At 45.0% G+C, this 19,690-nt stretch overlaps 2 protein-coding genes across 4 annotated transcripts; one reads left to right on the top strand and one right to left on the bottom strand.

The window, feature by feature from the left end:
• The first annotated feature begins 757 nt into the window (after positions 1–757).
• On the top strand, positions 758–6,005 carry LOC115377070 (butyrophilin subfamily 1 member A1-like). 2 transcript variants are annotated; one of them, XM_030076936.1, is made up of 10 exons: positions 758–953; positions 1,203–1,268; positions 3,262–3,618; positions 3,746–4,039; positions 4,169–4,258; positions 4,612–4,641; positions 4,840–4,857; positions 5,023–5,040; positions 5,203–5,247; positions 5,348–6,005. In XM_030076936.1, the coding sequence occupies exons 2-10, from the start codon at positions 1,211–1,213 to the stop codon at positions 5,905–5,907; spliced, it is 1,470 nt and encodes a 489-aa protein (XP_029932796.1). In that variant the 5' UTR covers positions 758–953; positions 1,203–1,210; the 3' UTR covers positions 5,908–6,005. The 2 variants fall into 2 exon arrangements, with proteins under 2 accessions (XP_029932796.1, XP_029932795.1); XM_030076935.1 differs by having other exon boundaries at positions 758–957.
• Positions 6,006–7,780: 1,775 nt separating this feature from the next.
• On the bottom strand, positions 7,781–15,588 carry LOC115377066 (uncharacterized). Of its 2 annotated transcripts, none has more exons than XM_030076929.1 (8): positions 15,445–15,588; positions 13,870–13,979; positions 13,564–13,648; positions 13,261–13,456; positions 11,398–12,458; positions 10,126–10,937; positions 9,101–9,304; positions 7,781–8,867 (listed from the first exon to the last, which is right to left on the bottom strand). In XM_030076929.1, exons 1-8 carry the CDS (start codon positions 15,585–15,587, stop codon positions 8,623–8,625), a joined length of 2,856 nt encoding a protein of 951 aa, XP_029932789.1. In that variant the 5' UTR covers position 15,588; the 3' UTR covers positions 7,781–8,622. The 2 variants fall into 2 exon arrangements, with proteins under 2 accessions (XP_029932789.1, XP_029932790.1); XM_030076930.1 differs by lacking the exon at positions 15,445–15,588 and adding an exon at positions 15,190–15,337.
• Positions 15,589–19,690: the final 4,102 nt, after the last annotated feature.

Raw genomic sequence — 19,690 nt, 5'->3', positions numbered from 1 at the left:
ACCCTCGTAAAGGCTTAAGTGGGCAAAACGGCCTGAGCGTCCGCGAGTCTTTTTTCCGGGGTCCTGTGGCGCACCCATGCCTCGCCCTCAGCTGCGCAGCAGCAGTTGTGGCCTCCAGCACTCCCCCATGCCCCCGGATCCCCCGGCCTTGGCCCCGAACGCGCCGCAGGACGCAGGAGCCGGTGGCTCAACTTACTCCTACCGGCTCAAATTACCCCTGGCCAAATGGCTCAGCTTACCCCAGAGCTACCATTTTGACTTTTTTAGTCCCCACAGCTAAAATGGTGCACTTTTATGCTAGGTTTATGACCTCATGTTGTAGCTCATAGATACCACAACTGATGTATAAAACAAATTTAAAATGATCTATTTTGGTCTTAACACAATTCTCATGAAACTTATGATAGACTAAATTCACTTTCAAGAGTAAAAAATGTTTTTTCGGAAATAAATGTCTAACCACTTTACCCATGTGGTTCTTACCTTCACAGACTCCATGAAATGATGCCTTCCTCCTAAATATTTGGTCACATGATATTTATTTAATATTTTTTACCATTTCCTAGCAACAGGGGGTGGCTCAACTTACCCTGTGGCTCAACTTACCCCAGTCTCCCCTACAGGTTCTGTGCCACTCACATGACACTTCACAATCTACATATTTAGAAACACTTCCGCTCCGACCCAGTAGCTTTTCAGTGACGCCTTTTTATTGCCACGTGTTTTATTGGTAATGAAAGTGAAAGTAAAAGGGGAGTAAAAAGGCAGAGGATGAGACGTTGGACCGTCGACAGAATTTTACGAAAATGTTGCTGTTTCCTTCAGGAATTTGTGCAAACGAAGAAACCGACTAAAATTTATGCCGATTTCCAGCAGATAAGTGGCGGTAGTTTTCGGGAAGCACCACAAGTTGCACGAACACCTGGTTTTCTTGGCGCTGCAGACCCAACACAGTGGGTAGGCCCTAATTTTATTTGGCGGGGCTGATCATCTGAGTCATAATAGCCCGCGGCTGTCAGTCATATTCCATATATAATGATCACCTTCAGTGTCTATTATTGTATATATGCGCCTTTGATGCTGGACGTGCAACCTATAGGAGGAAGATCTGTGCAAATAAGGCTTCATCAGTGCGACTTTCTAGTGTTTGTTTGTTTGTTTGTTTTATTGCATACCTACTGCTATACTATTCTCTTCTCCAGATGCTAAGATGCTGCATTTGTCCCTCCTTGCTGCTTTGTTTACATCTCATTCTACTACTGCATCTGGTGAGCAACTTCTCCTCAGAAACCACTTTCTGTATACACTTCAGTTGTTATAGGAATTGGATATACACTACTCACAAAATGTTAGGGATATTCGGCTTTCGGGTCAAATTTCAGGATGAACCTAAAATGCATTGTAACCTTTACAGGTGAACTTAATGTGACCTTCTGTAAATTTTTGAATGCACATGTCCAACTGTTGTGTTTCAGTACTTTTTGCACAAGTTGCTGTTCTCTAAGAAGGAGCTTAAGGCAAAATTCACAACAGGTGTTTTATCCATGAATCGACCAATAAATTTCCTGGTTCAATTAGAATTGGTATTTAAACAGTCCTCCTCATCATGCTGTTCAGATTTTGACATCATGAGACCAAGACGACACCTAACAATTGATCAGCAGCACCTCGCCATTGCGAGGCTTCAAACAGGATGTTCTCAGACGGAAGTGGCCACTGAGCTTAGAGTGTCACAGAGTGTCATTAGCAGGTTGCAACAGAGATACAGAGAGACTGGAAGAGTCACAGAAAGGCATAGAAGTGGACGTCCTTTGGCCACATCCCACACTGATGACCGCTTCATTGTGAACAGTGCCCTGCGGAACTGGATGATGAATGCCACTCAACTCCAGGCACGTTTAAGGGAGGTGAGAGGCACCCAAGTGTCATGTCAGACCATTCGAAACCGTTTACATCAACATGGTCTGCGTGCTAGACGACCTGCAAGGGTACCTGACCACACCACCAGGCACAGGTGTCATCGTCTTGCATGGGCCAGGGAGCATTTACGCTGGACAAGGGACCAGTGGGCCTCAGTGCTGTTCTCTGATGAAAGCCGATTCATGTTGAGCAGAAATGATGGCCGCCAACGATGTTGGAGATGTCAAGGAGAGCGCTATGCATCAGCCACTGCTGTCACCAGACGAGCCTTTGGTGGTGGTGGTGTTACTGTGTCGGCAGTTGTGTCTAGTCAGTACAGAACTGCCCTACACTTTGTGAATGGTACAGTGACAAGCCCATACTACCTGAATAACATCATTAATCCAGTCATTGTGCCCCTGCATGAACAACACAGGCCTAATTTCATCTTCATGGACGACAATGCTCCAGCTCATCGAGGTCGCATCATTAGGGAACGGCTGCTGGAGACTGGGGTACCTCAGATGGAGTGGCCCGCACTTTCTCCAGACCTGAATCCCATAGAAAACCTATGGGATCAGCTGAGTCGCCGTGTAGAGGCTCGGAGCTCTGTACCCCAGAACCTCAATGTCCTGAGGGCTGCCCTTCAAGAAGAGTGGGATGCCATGCCTCAGCAGACAATAAGTCGACTTGTGAACAGCATGAGACGTCGTTGTCAAGCTGTAATTGATGCTCAAGGGCACATGACAAGTTATTGACACTGACATTTTTTGTTGTGGTATACCCACCACTGTTTTTGGCTTTTGTTTCAATAAATTGTTTGAGATGAGGAAATCACCAGTGCATGCTTCTACTTAAATGCCCTACTTTCATGATATAATATCACTGTAGCGTGAACTTTTTACATTTTCCATAAATTTCACCCGAAAGCCAAATATCCCTAACTTTTTGTGAGTAGTGTATGTTCGCTTTCATGTGGCGTCTTTTTTCCCATTTATTACTGCCACTAATAGTTATTTTACCCTCAGTTAATACCTTTTAACTTTGCTTTTTCATAGTTTAGTCTTTATGAGTACGCTACTCTATTATTTTGCTTTTAGTAGCATGCAAACTCTATTTAAGTGCAAATATTATTATTGTACCTATGTTATTGTGGATAGCTACAATCCACAGTTGAACAAAATATTATTGTATGATTCTATGAGCAATGATTCGTGGTCTTGTATTTAAAAAGCAACCTGTAAATATTGTGGTGGTTGAGTTGTTTGAATGATTGATCTGGGTATTTTGTCTCATGGCTTCTTTCACTTTCTCTGTCTCCACAAAATAACCCGATTCATGTCACCAATTTCACTTTCACAGAAAACATTGCGGTGTCAGTCTCTGGGGTCCCGGTGTCAGTGCATCAGGGCCACACAGCCACGTTACCATGTTGGCTCAATCCTCCAAAAAGCGCAGAGAGCCTAGATGTGTGCTGGTTCCTTGCTGACACATTTGACGCCCCACTCCTGTCTTACCAAGGGAGACAAGTCCATCATGGCTCCCAGCATGTGGATCGGGCTGCTTTCGGCCTGCGTGATGCAACGTCCCGCGGGCTGAAGGCGGGCGATGTGTCTCTAAAGCTGGTGAACGTCACACTCAGAGATGCAGGAGAGTACACCTGTTATGTCAGCAGTGATCAGGGCTATGACAAAGGAACTGTCCAACTCAATGTGATAAGTGAGTGCTGGAAAGTAGGAAAACACAGAAAACAGGTCTCATAGAAAGACACTGCATTTTTTTTGCATTGTCCCTCCACTATTGGTCACATTTCCTTCCCTATGTTTCCATCATTCCTGTTTGGCAGAAGTGGGCAGCCCTCCTGTCTTGTCGCCGCAGTGGAACATCAACGGCACGGTGAATGTGAGCTGCAGTTCAGAGGGCTGGTATCCAAAGCCTTGGCTGCGGTGGTCAGAGCAGGGGAAGGTTGAGACCCCAAAAGTCTTGACACACAACACTGAGACCAGCGGGTTGGTGTCTGTCCACAGCTCGCGTCTGGTCTCCTCTTCCTCCAAGGTGTTCTGCTCTATAGGCTTGCATGAAGAGGAGAACTGGGAGGCAGCGCTGCACCTGCAGGGACTTGTCCAAACAAATGCACAGGGTAAAGAGTTTGTTCTGTGGGACTAAATCTCATGTATGTGTGTCTGTCTCTGTGCACGTATATGTGTACCAGTTTTATGTTTTTGTGTGATATTTATGACTTGAAACAAGCACATTTCTCTTTACTTAGGTCCTGGACCTTCACCGGTCCTGTTTGGTATGACCTTTGCAGCACTTCTAATCGTGTCTGCCATCCTAGCTTATTTCCTCAAAAACAGAGGTAAGTGACAGGTGTTTCTTTTTTTTTTTGAGAGTTGAAACTTAAAGGAATACTGCAATGTTTTGGGCGCAGCCTGGCTTTTATAGAGGAGATTCTCCAAGCGCCTAGTAAAGATCCAGACGCAAAGCAGTGTCCTCAGTTTGCCACCACAAATTTTACACAGATAGACTCATGGGTCCTTGCACGAAAGTGATTCACACAGGTGCAGCAGTCCGGTCAGAGGGTGTATGTGCAGTTTGACACGATTTTCTCTTGTGCCTCTACCCGCTGTCCGAGTTCCAGCAAGCGCTCCATGTTGATGGAAATATGAATACTGACTGAAATAAAAGCCTTGTGTTTGTTTTGTGTTTCAGGAAGCCGATCCAAATCGGACCCTGGGGGGGGTAAGGATGTTTTTTTAAACTTCACTTCAAGTTCAGAAAGAGCTTGACAAAGGCAACCACCACTAAAAGTCTAACAATGAATCTCCTCTCACTATATGGACTGCTCTTCCTCTTGGAACCAAATTGTTAAAAGTATGCCTTTGCTGTATTCTGATATACTTTTATATGCTAAATGTTAATTTGTACTTTGTATTGCAGGTGAAGATCCTGTACGGGGTATGGACAACACAAAATGACACTGAATACAGTTTTATTCTCACTCAGTATTTCCACAAAATTTCCAAATTGTATATGTAGCCCAGTGATGATACACAGTGTATCAAATGCTCTATTATCATCTGTTTGATTTTACAAATTACAATTGTGCCCTTTTTTCCCCAGAGCATCTTCTACCAACAGGTGAGCTTTCACTCACTTTTACTTCATGAAGTCCAAGCAAAATAGAAATCCAAAAAAGCACTTCAACATCTGAACTGGTTGCAGTAATGAGATAGCACTTTATCTGAGAGCAAATAACTGTCTTTTTTGTAATATGTTACCTTTACATGTTCTCTGTTGCAGGTGCGGACGTGGGAGGATTTCTAGAAGAGGCTAGAAAACATTATGGTAACCTGCTCACAGTCGGCTGAGATTTGTGCTCTTGTGAAGTATTGCTCTGCCCCGACTTTTCCTGTTTTTATCCTGACCTTGTTTTCCATTCCAACAGTGAATGTCACATTGGACAATACAGACAACCGTTATCTCAAAACCAAAGATGGTAGAATTGTGAGAGATGGTGATGTTCCTGATGTTCCTGATGGTGCTCTGGTCACTGGTGCCACATCCATAAAGGGAGCATCTGGATTCTCTTCTGGACGGCACTACTGGGAGGTCCTATTGGGCAATGAAAAAGTTGGCTTCAAGAAATCCTGGTGGATAGGAGTGACGAGTGTAACTGGCAGCCTTGAGGGACTGAGTGGCCTACCCCGTGCATCTCACGGCTACTGGTTCCTGTCCTCCGACGCAACAAAGGGACTCTGGCTCAACACAGAACCAGTCGTTTTGCTCCCGGTCCAGTCCACACCACAAACTCTAGGTGTGTATTTAGACTATGACAGTGGAAAGCTTTCCTTTTACAGTGTAGGAGACAAGAGGCACATTGCCACTGTTGAGTGTAGTTTCAAAGGCGAAGTCTTCCCTTTTTTCAATCCTGGTAAGGGCGACGCAGCCCCTATGGAGATCGTGCATAGGGAAGAAGTGGAAAGCAGTCATGATGAACATGTGTGACTTAATTCTGTTAGTAAAAACTGCTGGCAAGAGCATCAAAATGAAAAAAAAAAAAAAAAAAAAACAATGTACAAACCACCGGCAAACACTATAATTGACGTCTATTATATTCACCATCACCGTAAAAACATACACCAAGCCACGCCTAAGTTTGCAAAAACCTGTGAATGCAACCTCTGAAATTAAATCCTTTATAACTCAACACTACTAATGTGCTGCATAAAATTTAGAAATGCAGCGCTATGATTTAGCTTGCCTTATCTGAATCCCAGCTCACAATCAGGTATTTAGACACTGGCGGGAGAAGAAACAATAAATAAAAAAAGAAAATATTAATATAAACAATTGTATCCAATTGCAACAACATATTAAGTACTATGTATTTTGGCATAGTGAAGCTCAGTCAACACTACAAAAACTCAAAGGAAAAAAGGAAGGTGACTGATAATCATGAGTCTGTTTCTTGTGACTTATTAGCTAAAATAACTGACAGTGCATGAACTAAACTGATATTAAAGGTCATTAGGAAGCAACTTTAGCTTATTAGCAAACATTCCAGTATGTGTTGTATTTGGGTGAACTCTCTGTGAACTAGTCCTCGTCCTGTGAGAAAATGAGCACCATGATGAGAATCAGTGTTCAGTTTAAGCCCATTCCTCTACAGATTTAAGAAACTCAATAAGATGAAGAAGCCTTGCACCCACTGCCAGATATAGCTCTTCTCCACTGAAGGCACTAATGCAGTCAGCGACCTAATTGATGCGAAAGCCTCATCGATACTGAAAAAATAAATAGCACTAATGTAGTCCAAAAGAGGATCCAGCTAATACACACTGAATGCTGCTGACTGAATTTGACAGGTTTTCTCAGCTCCTACATCAAAAAAAGTCTGACTATTCACCACTACTTTAAAGGCAGCATGGAGGTTTATCTTTGATGTTTTTTTCCCCTTTTTCTCTGTAAATATAATGTATGCTTTGCTTCTTGCACAATAGGCGTTTGATATTTGCTGGGTTGTGTTTGCAGGTTGTTATATGTAACCAGTTTGTTTGTGTATCCGCTGCGAAGCCTCATTGCTATGATTTTTTATTGTCACGTAATTTGTACATTTAACAGAATAGCATTACACTAGTCGTCCCTACAATCAAAGTTGTCGTTGTGAGCCCCCGCTCACAACAACACAGGAGGCGCCAGGCTTGAGCTGAATGAGGGGAGCAGGTTAAAGACAGGAAGGAGGAGTGTTGCTGCCGGCGGAAGTAGAGGACCAAACAGGAGAGGGAGGAGAGGAGTGGAGACATCTGATGTCTGTGTGAACTGGAAACAGAGAGAGAATACTGCCCTTAAAAAAGCATATGACAGCTGCTCCCGTGGCTCCTGGTGGCTCGTGCGCCTGATTGCTGAGTCCTGACCTGCAGTTTGGATCCGGCCCAGGCCCTTTGCTGTGCCTTTCTTGTCTGTCTTTACTGTAACTATCAAAAAAAAACAGGCCAAATAGTAAAGCTAGTCCTTTGTCATAACCAGTCAAAGGTCAAACTATAAGCAGTGGCAGATGCATGACACAAAGCTACTTTAGTGCAAGTTAATCTCTGAAACTAAACCCAACTTTGTGACACTGCCAGTTTGTAATGATCCAAGAATTTTTTTTTTTCAAGAACTCAACCAATGTTCTCAGTTTTTCCGTTGTGTACCTGTCTTTGCTTTTGAAGTTTCAGTTTAAAACGCATGTATATTCCGTGTGATTTTTGGCATTTTCAATCATTACGAGCAATAAAGTGTGATGGTAAAATTTATTCATGGTTTCTATTTACTTTGTATCATTCTGTGCCTACAGTGTAAAACCTCACTTTCCAGTCCAACTTAAGAAAACACAGCAAAATGTCATACACTTTAATAAGTACAGGTAGCATTTACAATATGTACACCGTAGCACAATACTAACTTTGTAATCACTATTGTATACTTTTCATTGATTAGTAAGTATTTACACTGTGAATAAGACCATGTGTTGATTCTGAAGTAAAAGAATAAAAAAGAAAAATGTCTGATGCGCAATAAACAGATTCCAGCAGGCGTGCCTTGATACATACTAGTTTGACTACGATTGTGGTAGAGAGGTATGCAAGAACCACTTCACAGGTGCATCATGGTCCAAGACTGAAGAATACGTTTTAATACACTTGTCAGTTATGAGAGCCACGGGTTGGAAGCTCAATGCCAGTCAGTTATCGATATCAAACACAAACTGTACAGGTTCACTGATGTCTCAGTCCATAAGACATGTAAGCTAACTAGGGGGGGGGATTTTTAGGGTCAGAGCCATTGGTTTCCTCCTCCATATCTTTACACATTCATGTTTGGTCTTTAGCCTTTAGTGGAAGGAGCAGTAGACCTAAGAGCATTCACTGTGTCTGAATTCATACTCAAACTACGTACAGCACGTCCAACCACTTTAAAGTAGATCTCAATCAACAGGCATGGACATCTCCTCCACTGAGGACAAATACTCAACCTCAGCATCCCACCTGTTTTAGTCCGTTTTATTACACTAATCCCTTATGACCAAGGTGACGGGACTGGGTGTGACGGTGCACCTAATTCCGAAGAGAGAAAACAAAAGCTGCTCCACCATAACCAGGACGTTTTCCCTTCATCGTGACTGCTGGTGGTGTTTACAGTATGGTCTGTGTCGTCCTCCGTCTCTTTGTTTGTCGCCCCCTAGCAGACTGAGCCCGCGCTCTCCCTCCTGCCCTGCTTCTTCAGCAGCTGGATGCGGTTGTGGACGTAAAACTTGATCGCCCGCCAGTCTCGCTGGTTGCTGACCAGCAGGGGGCAGAGTTCCAAGCAGCGCTCACAGTCAGCCTTGGCGGGGACGCGCAGCTCCACGATGTTCCTCTTCAGGTGAGTCTCCACCGCCACGCGCTCCGCCTCCGACCACGGACGCTTCAGCACACCACGCTTCCCTGAGAGAAAGGCGGGGAGGTGTTACAGGTTGTACTTGGAAGGAAATATAAAGAACAACTGCTTGGAGTAGAATGCATGCTCCACTGTTTCTAAAGCACATCTGTACCATGTATAGGATCAAATTGGCATGAAAACCTGTCCAAAGCTTGGACAAAATGACTATAGTCTTTGAAGACCCAAGATCTAACTGACCTAGGACTATCAACCAACACACCAAAACTCAAAAGATTACCCGATTTGGGCTGAATACACCTCCTTTTGTGGACACTGGCTACCGATGTGTTAACTGATGAAGTTAGGGGTCCTCTCTTTTTCCGTGGGGGTCGGCCGGGGCCTTTCTTCTTCACCAGCACCTCTGTCTTCTCCTTCACTTCTTCCTTCTCCCCCTCAACCTCTGAATCTTCTGAAAAGGAGTCTGCCGAGTTGCCAGACATCACTGTGGTACAGGCATGGCACAAAAAAAAGCTTTTCAATCAAATGGTTAACACATGAGGGCCATTTTCTGGTTAGGGTTAGGGATAAGCTGAAATACTGTAAGTTACTTACTGGCATAAAATTGTGTTTAAATGTCATTTAAATAATAAAAAAATAATAAATAAAAAAAAAAATAAACACCTTGAGATAGGGATGGAATCAGTGCATCAGTGGTATAGTGCTAATATCGGTTAAACAGAGCTATTGATATAGGAGATTTTACCCAACACTAATACAATATCCAATACCAAAAGCCCAGAGTAAAACATCAGAAATAAAAGAAACCTTCTTGATTTTCTGCATTTTTTATACACTGAAGCAAAGCCTGGATTGCTCAAATGGTGGGAAAAGGGATTATTTGTCAATTATTTTGTCCAATGAATCCAAATGAATTGTCCAAGCCCACACAGTTTAGTGAAAGTAATGGACTGGACCAGACTGGACTGTACTTGCTACTAGTTGATACTTAAAATTTCTTCCTTGGTATCTGTACTGAAAAAATGGTATTTGTGCATTGCTACCTACAACCCATTACATGTAACTTTTTATTAGCACTAATTGTTTATTAGCAATTATTTTACCATACAATTAGAAAAATGTACTATAGTGTATCTTAATACTTCTTGTGATCAAATCCCAGAAAGGCCTTTACAGAAGTGAGATGAGTTTGCAGACCTTCTTGGAAAATTGCACCAAAATGTCTTTTAAGCAGCATGAAATACCTACCGATGGGCATCACTAATTTTTACTGAAAAAAGGAAAAAGCAACAAATAATCCCTTACCATCCAACTCAAGACAGATGTGCTGCAGGCTCATGCCTCTGAAAAGTACTCCCTCCCTTTCTCCGTAAAGTACCACTCGACCCACACGACCCATCAGCGCTGGGTCCCGGACAATAGTGGAGCAGTTCTGGGTTACATGGTACTCGCGCTCCAGGAAGTCTTCCAGGCGTTTGGCAGCACCTCCCCCTGAGGGGCCCTGGGCCTCTCCCTCCTCTAGTAGTAGCAACTGGGTCAGGATGGCCACCTGCCGCCGCACCCGTGTCGCTGTCAGAGCCCCGGGGTTCTTGGCCCCGCTGGTCCGCGCCAAGTTTCTCAGAAGGTCCGTGCCCCGAAGTGGGGTAGCAGGTGAGTGGTAGGGTCGGGAGAAGACATAGGGGCTCTCAGGGTCTACACCAACGTTGGGGCTGGTTTGGAGGAGTAGCTCTAAACAGGATTCACAGTGTGGTGGGAGGATGAGTGGTTGGATGCGGCCGCGCTTTCCAAGAACACCAGCCCGTGGGAGGTGACAGAGGACCTGGCGCTCGAAGGGGGAGAGGAGAGCCTCCATGCCAGAGGGGGAGCTGGTGGTGGAGCTGGCCTGGGGGCTGGTGCGGTTGCGGTAGTCCTGGATTGTGAGCTTGGCCACTTCACACTCACGGTGGCGGTTGTACAGGATGAGCAAGGACAGGCTGGAATGGCAGAGGAGGCGCCAGGCTTCAGCTGAATGAGGGGAGCAGGTTAAAGACAGGAAGGAGGAGTGTTGCTGCCGGCGGAGGTAGAGGACCAAACAGGAGAGGGATGAGAGGAGCGGAGACATCTGATGTCTGTGTGAACTGGAAACAGAGAGAGAATACTGCCCTTAAAAAAGCATCTGACAGCACAAAGCACCACCCAACATCCCAAAACATCACCAATAAATCCCTAACTAGTGGAAGAGTTACTTTTCAGCAGTGATCAGATACTAAGAATGAATAAAGCCATGAACACTCATGTAAGGAGCATTTTCTGATTACCTTAATGTGGAAAAGGTCAGAGTAAGCAATACTCAGATTAACAATGCTTGTGTTTTTAAGCATTACAAGAAAACAAGAAAACAGCCACAAAGTAAACCACAGCACCAACATAACATCAAGGTTGAATACTGCAGGGAAACTCAAATGAACCCATGAACACAGCTCAATCAAAACACTGTCTTATTTAGAATAAGACCAATGGTTGGATTATTTAGTCCATGTAATGTAAACATAGTCACTGACAATGTCTTACTGTTGTCAAAGCAAATTTCAACCACACCTTACAATCTCTCCATTCTTCTCCTCAGGGATGTCATCCTCCCCTTCTCCACTCAGCTCTAGATCTTCATCTGGATCTATGTCTGGCTCTGGAGTTGGAGGAGGAACCAGCTCTTCTTTACTTCTTGTGCACTCCTCCACCTTCTGCTGCTCTTCCTGCTTCTCCCTCTTCATCCTCCGACCCCTCCTGGGAGTAGATGGGGGAGGTGGTGATGGGCTCTTCACCCGAGTCACCAATGGAGCTGTGGCTCGTTTAGGGGTGGGCAGTGATAAACTAGGGCCCTTCTTGGCGGCGGCTGCCGGAGCTGAAGAAGGTGGGGACAGTGAGAGCGAGAACGAGACGCCACCTGTGCTTGAGCGAGTTGCTGGTGATTCCCTCTCCCTGGAGAAGAGGGGGGGTGGCGCAGGGTTGGAGGAAGAGGGCTGCGGGACAGCAAAGGAGTGACTGTGTGCGGTGGAGGTGGACGACGAGGGGGGAGGGTGAGAGGCATTGCCATTGGAGGAGCTGTGTGTGTGCAGGTGCGCCAGCTCCATGGCCGTCCTGACCTCAGGCTGGTTGGCGTGGTGCTTCTCCAGGTGGCGGGCCAGAGAGCGATAGTGGCGGCCGCAGTACGGGCAGTGCTGCCGCCGGCTCACTGTGGTCCCGCTGGAGCTGCCAATGTTTATGTTAATGTTATTGTTGATGTTGGTGGTCGGGGGTGCCAGGGCGCTGGGCTGGGACTGGGACCTGGCTGGGGGCGCAACGGGTGCTGGGCGGGAAAAAGATGAACAGGGGCGCCCGGGCCCTCTGGAGGAAGTCGCTGTGCTCTTCTTCTTTGAATTGACCACCGCGGCCATCTTGCGTTTCTTGCGGCGGCGGAGCATGCGGCCCCTCATCTCCTCCATTTCCTCTTCTTCGTCGTCGTCATCATCATCATCATCTTCCTCCTCTTCGTCCTCCTCCCGGTCAGAGTCACTGGGTTCAGAGTGGGTGAGCGGGGAGGATGAGGGTGATAACGACCAGGAGGGGGTGAGGTAATCAGAGACGGAGAGGGACAACGGATGGGGACCAGCCTCTTCCTCCTGGTTGGATGTAGATTGCAAAGAAAACAACTCTTTTAGCTGCACATATAGACATATCATACACACACACACACACACCACACGTTAAACATTCCTTACTATATGGCTATGCTGGATACTCTGTTCAGATTGGTGAATCAAGGCATTCTGTGGTTGGTTATTTCTGACAAAATGACCGTTGTCAAGACCGTTGCTAAGCTGCAGCCTCATTGCCGAACCTGTTTGTTCCAAACTGATGTGCTTCATGACACCTTGCCACTGTGAGCTGGTTAGCAAGCTAGCCACATATACAGAGAAGTCAGTTTATTTGCTGACTCCCAGCACCCAGTGTCAAGCCTGTACGCCTGTTAACCTCTGTTTATGATATTACTGGGCATCAACAGACAGGTAAAAGATAGCAGCCCCCACCCTGAAAAAAATTACTGTAATTCCTTTGCTTTTACTACTGATGTTGGTATTGAAACAGCTCTCTACATTAAGGCAATAAACATTTTTTTCTTAGTGAAAGTGGTAAGCCAGTGAAACAGCTATAAACAACTGCTTAATGATTATATTATGTCAAGTTATTAACTCTTTTCACAAGGTAAAGCCGTGTAATAAGCAGGATGATCCACTCAAAGGTGGTTTTCTATAGAAAAATGATGACCTTCATGGAGGGAAGCCCAATCTTCTGCACGCTGATGGGTTTCTTTGCTGCCATGGTGGTTCTTAGTTTTCAATAGAAGACCACTTCATCGTGTATTATCCCAATGCTAATACCAAATGCAGTGCTTAAGATGTCGAGTGACTGATTGACACTCACCATGGCATTCTCACCCCAATCTGTCAGGCTGTAGTCCACTGTGATCTCCTCCCCTTTGGCAATGTCTCGGATTGCTATGACGACCAGCCGCACCTGGGTCCCACAGTGGACCTCTCGAATCCGGCAGTTGGGTGGGGGGTGAAAGAGCACGGGACCTCTAACCCCACTGGCCCCCTCCTCACCCAGCTCGGGTACACTGGGAAACACAAATTCGGATTAGAAAAATATGAAAGCTCACCTCCAGAAAGAGCTGATGGTAGACATACCACCCAGTGTGGTTACCGTAGTGAGGATCTTCCTTACCAGAGCTGGGCAGGGTCAGCCAGGTAGTAGGGGCTGCCAGGTGGAGGGAGGCGGTCCTCTGCACCCTCTGGATACTGGCCATCACCTGGGCAAGATTGAACTGGTTAAATTTAGTGCATCTTTACTACAGTCATTTGTGATTTTTCTGTAGATGCCTGAACATGGGCCATGAATTTCAGGGAGGGAGGGTCTACTTTCTATCTATAACACCTTGCTAAATTGGGCTTTTGGTACACTTAACATCATTGCCAAGAGCGGATAAAAACACCAACAGCAAGTGATAAGTGTGTGTGTGCGTGTGTATACCAGGGCTGTAGCTGTGTTCCGACATGCTCTCCTCCTCCTCATCTTCTGTCACATACGCTCGGTCACACACTTTCACAGGTGTTCCCTTCCTTTTTCTCCCGCACACACGTCTAGAAAAACACAAGCAGGGGCTTCATTTTGCAAAAGGAAACATTCGTTTTCAGCGGCAAGGCGAGACAACAAGGACAAGACTGTACTCTTGTCAGTGTTTGGCTGGAGAGCAACAGAAATGAGCTAGGCATGCTGTGGGCAAATTAGTACTTCAGTGTGTTTACAGTACTTTTATATGGAGTATGTGAATCATCTAAGTCAACAACCAATCTTAACAGTTTAGGTAATTATGATGATAGCCGTGATGAAGATGATAGTGTCAGTGATGCTGATGATGCTATGTACTATATGTAGCTTATGTTTCGCGGTTCTCCTGTTTGGTACTATTTATTTTTCAACTGTGAGGAAAATGTCTTGATTTATTTTTAATTCCATCACGGATGGGAATTCCCAATACTGACTGGTATTGCTGGTTTTGGTATCTAGTCCACAGGGGAGGAAAGGCAGGCGCCTCCTCAGATAAAACACATCTCTGCAACATTATCGTGCTGTTTTGGCTTTTCTTTGCGAAATCCTATCATTTTTTTTTATGTGCGAGTGACGACGGTGCACCGGTGTCATGTCATCACGACTCACATCAAATGCATTTCGCTGACACCACAGTCATCGTAACCTGACCAGCAGCCTAGAATATACTGTCTGTAGGCATTATAACATCTGCACAGCCTCTATCTCGGTTATCGTTATTACTATTATCCGTAAAATGTGGGGACGGACTCCACCCTCCATTCTACCACAGTACACTTTTAGTCAGAAAAACTGTTTGGCCATAAAAAGCATCCCTCACCCGTTCAGCATTGTGACAGGCGGTGTCACTGTTTTCGGATGCATTTTGTTAGCGGTCAGCAACTTTGTTTACTCAAACGCTAACAGAACAGGAGTCATGTACGAGCAGCTGCACAGTCAACCAGTGTTACAGTGTAGTAGCCGACACTGAGGTGCGTGCTAAATATCATTTAGAGACCTGCGATTTAAGCAGTCAACCTGTGACAAGGCGTGTACACAGGTGGACGACCCCCGGACTCCAGGTTAGCCTGAACAGTAAACACGTAGCTGGTGATCTCTGCTCGGTGCATGCTAAGGTCGCTAAACCACGGCTAGTAGCCAGTTAGCTTACAGTAGCTAACGTTATGCTAACAGAATGACTTCTTTCCCGACAAAACATCAAAAATCAAGCCGTGGCTGCTGGCTGTGTGCTGGGCTTGTTACCGTCAGATGAAGGCGTGCACACCGCCGCGGCAGCCACGCGAAACCAAACAAAAATCACTTTCCCCTTGCTCCGTTTTTTTCTCCCTCTCTCCCTCTCTTTGCAACATAACGTTAAAATCATGCACGCGAATAAAAGCTTGGGGACTAAACAAACGTGCACGCACACACAGCGCGTGCGTTCCTGGCTCTTGATTTTTGCTCACAAATCCCCGGTGAAAACACCCGGTCGCGACGACGAGGGCTCGGTTCGCTCACCCCCGTGGCGGCGGCGGCTTGCTCCCATCCCCGTCGCTGTCGAGGGTCGGTGGCTCCCGGTAGTCAAAAGGCGACCGTACGTTCTCCGCCATTAGGACTCCCTTCCCTACCTCTCGCGCTCCGGTAGACTGCACAGTGCGCATGTGCACAATATCCTTGGGGGTGCTAATGGTAAAATGGGGTACACTTCTAAACAAAATAAATACTTCTGCTGCATTTTCGCCCATTTTGTGCAAGCTTATTGCAAAATAAAGAGTTGGAAAAACTAACGTTGCCGCTCAGTGGATGCACGGTGAAATTTGTAGCATTTGATGAGGCGCATGATTATCATGTGGAAGAGCAGGCACATCAGTTGTGTTTTATGCACTGAAGTTGGTCCATTTAAGGTGTAAGTGAATCCAATATAGGCACGGTGGACATGACTCGGTTTTAATCTCCACACCCGATTAATCAACAGAGTTCAAAAACACAACATGAACCAGCAGGTTTGGAAACATCAAGATGAAGCTCATTCATCCAGGATCATAGTTTTCAGTCAGTGTAATGCTGTGTTAGAGACCTTAAACACTACAGTGAGGGTCTGGTGCAGGGTACTAGACACTTTTGGCTACAGGCAGTACAATCCTACTGTACAACATTAATGTAACAGTCCTACATTTGTTAAAAACAATATAGCAGCACGTTCAAGTATGATTATACAATGCAACTGGAAGAGAACTTCATGGACACAGCAGCAAACATCATGACAGTAAGTGATCACAGATTGTGTCCATATGAAAACTGAAAAAAGGATAGGTGTAATGTAAAAATAATAACAATAACTGTGTGTGTGTGTGTGTGTAAAAGCAGTCTGCAAATGAATGAGAACATACTGGGTTTGAGCTGGAATAACTTGGATATGGTGATAATGTAGTGCACAGAAAGCTACATAACCAATTAACATTATTTGCCAATTTGGCTACACATTCAGTTGCACTTCACAGTTTTTCAGTCATGGTAAATTTTTTTTGGCTACATACTAGCAATTAGTTTGAGTCTGGCATGTTAATAACAGCAGGTAATATGTCATCACTGAGTAAACCCACTTAAATAAAAAATAAATTACACATTTTATACAAAAAAAAAAAAAAAAAAAAAAAAAACTTGTCAGCCAATGCAACTCTGCTGCTGCACAAAGCAAGCAAACTTTGATGGGGGGCTTAAAGTTTGCACACACGTTTTTGTCAAAGGAATGTGCAGCTGTGACAAACTAGTGGTCATTTTGACACTTGCTGTGGAAATACCAATGTCTGGGTAAAGCTGTCTAGTAGACTTTGTTAGAGAGGCTTAGCTGTGATTTTCGTTAAGTAGTAGCCTACATTATGTAACCTCCAGTATTCACAGATTATATTCAGATCACTCTTTTGTTTTTTTTAACATGTGGAATACATCAACGTCAAAGCTGGCTGTTAGAATGTGAGTCAGTTCATAGTTGCAGTTGGATTAAAAAACAAACAAACCAAAAAAACCATTAGATTTCTTCCAACCCTTCCTTCTCTGTGTGTAAGGCATGAAGGGTCTGCGTGGCGTGGTCGGCCCAGTGGATTAGCTCCAGCAGCACTCGATAGGTCCACAGTTTGACCGCGAAAGACCCCACAGCACCATCAACCTCCTACACAGGAGACAGCAATAAAGGTCTTAGACACATAAACCTTCAATTCCTTAGATATGAAGGAATAAGACGGGCTATTGAATAAATGAATAGGTGAGTGCTATCACGGAAGATCATCTGTATGATGTAACTGGCTCGAATTAGTTTTGGTTATTCTCACACTCCTGACTCTTCTCTTCCACTACCCATTTTCAGTTTGTTACAGAGAAAACTCAGAATTAGGAGGAGCTTTGACTTTCTCTGACAAAAAACGAGGACAATGATCAGACCAGAGAACAGTCTGCATGGTCAACAGAGAAAAAAGAAGAGCAGGGAAATGTGCAAAACACCTAATCAACAGGTTGTGACACTAGCTGGACCAAGTTCCAGTGTCAGATACAATTACTTACAATTAAAAGATGTCTTGCAGCATCTGGGGGATTTAGTGAATGATTCAGATCTATAGCTAGAAAAACTATTTCTTTCTTGGCATTGTTCTTATTTAAGTGCCAACTGAGCAGCACAAATTTCAGCTGCACTGGATGCTAGAATTGGACAACATCTAAAATTTAATATCACAGTATTTCCCATCAAACTATCGCAATACTCAGTATTACAATAAATAAAGGAATTGATTTATTAATTACAAGTGAAACTGGGACCAAAGGGGAAATATGCTTATCATTACTTTGAAATTGTTAGTTGTTTTTTTTTTTTTTTTTTCCACATTTCTACTAGAAGTAGAACAGGTATTTGTGCACAAGATAAGACGTAAATTTCACATGGTCCTGCAATTCAGGCGGGCAGTCCAAGAAGGAGAGTATTCAATAATTAATGTAGAGAACATTGGATATGGCCATAAATATCACTTTGTCTGATACAAATGAAGAAAATATCACATATTACATATTAATCACATATTGATGCAAACACCACGGTTTTCAATATTAATAGATATTATCAGCCCAAACTGACTGTAGGCCTACATAGTTTAATATAGGTATAGCATAACATGAGGCTGTATGGTGTATTTAATGATACATCAATTCATTTAACCTTTTTTTTTTAATTATATATCAAGAATACCATCTACCACAGCTGATTTTTATTATGGCACCCCGATAGTTGACACTTGTTGGTAAGAAAATTGTATTTCATGGAGAAAAAGAGGGCTTATGACCATCTATATGCCATGTTGCCTTTACACATACTGTACCTCCTTGCACTGGTCATCCGGGGTGACCTCCACAGTCGTGTCCTCAGTATCTAACAGAACTTTGGTGCTGTGGAGCAAGTGTTGCAGCCTGGCCCGGACATTCTTCCTCATGGTCTCGTACTCGCCCTCCAGCTCACCCATCTCTTCCTCCTCCCTCAGGATGAGACAGTGGAGCAGCCCCAAACACTGGCGCAGAGCCGAGTGCAGCAGCTGCACCTGCTCCTCGGTGCTGGGCTCCTCCGAGTCTGGGGTGAGGGACACGATGCGGCCCCCCTGTGGGGTGTGGTCTGACAAGAAGCTCTCCCTCTCCTTCTGGAAAAACAGAGAGAGGAGGATGAGGATGAGACACAGGAGAAGGAGGGGTAAAGGGTGAAAGGCTGATTGATGGTGAGTAATGTTTGTGTAGCTGATGTGAGGGAAAAAGCGAGACGCGTGACACAGGGCACCGCTGGCCTCACACTTCCAACTTTAATTTGGTGTAAGATCAATTATGAATCTAAGCCTAAGTGACAACAATGCTGATTATATCGATCAATTAAGAGGTGCTCTAAATTTTAGATGAGATAGAGATGCATGGCAGCAGGAAAAGCCAATACACTCTATCCATTAGGCGAAGACCCCAGTGGAAATGGATGGGACGGGGGAAGGAAAAGGGGGGCTCTTTTAGTATGATTAAATTATGCACCACAGTCCGTAAGATACCACTCAATCCTTTTAAGAACACCGTGCACACTTGTAAATGTAAGGTGCACGATGAGGCTGCTGCGGGGAAAGTCAAATGGCCTGTGTTATTCAGGTAGCTAGCTACGTCATGCAAAAACATGCTTTGGAAAATATGTGACGCGCGGAGAGCCCATAAAGTAACGGGACAGGGTAGTCTATTGCACAGCGAGGACGGGACGTGAGTTATTGGTGCTGTGAGTGTGTAAAGTGATACTCACGTATAGCTGGAGGAGATGAGCGCATTCCTGGTGCAGTAGCCGGGCCAGGGCCACCGCTCTCCCGGTACGCGACCGGCCAGGCACCGGCATGTCTAGCGCGTCCGCGGTTATCTGCTGCTCCTGCTCTGCCATTTGCACTCCAGACTCGTTATAGGTGGCTTAGCCGTGAGCTGGATTGAGCCCGAGCAAAAAACAAGTCCCCCCACGCCGCGTCGATGTGTTTACACTCCTTTTGGCGAAGCCTTTTTGGAAGAATTTACGCTTTGCACACGAACCGGCCCGGTTGTGGCTGTCAATGAAGCATGTTTATGTCGATGTTCATGTTGGCATGCACGCGACGCAGTGGGATTTAATTGGTTCCGCAAGCCACAGGGGCGTTTTTAGGGGGACGCACAGGAGCGTTTTTTTCCCCCAAAAAACGTCACCACGAGGCCCACCCATTCTTCGAAAAATAATAGG

This window comes from Myripristis murdjan, chromosome 18 (genome assembly GCF_902150065.1).
Source record: "Myripristis murdjan chromosome 18, fMyrMur1.1, whole genome shotgun sequence".
Classification (NCBI taxonomy): domain Eukaryota; kingdom Metazoa; phylum Chordata; class Actinopteri; order Holocentriformes; family Holocentridae; genus Myripristis; species Myripristis murdjan.
The sequence above is the reverse complement of the archived record's forward strand: the minus strand, read 5'-3'. Positions and strand labels throughout refer to the sequence as shown.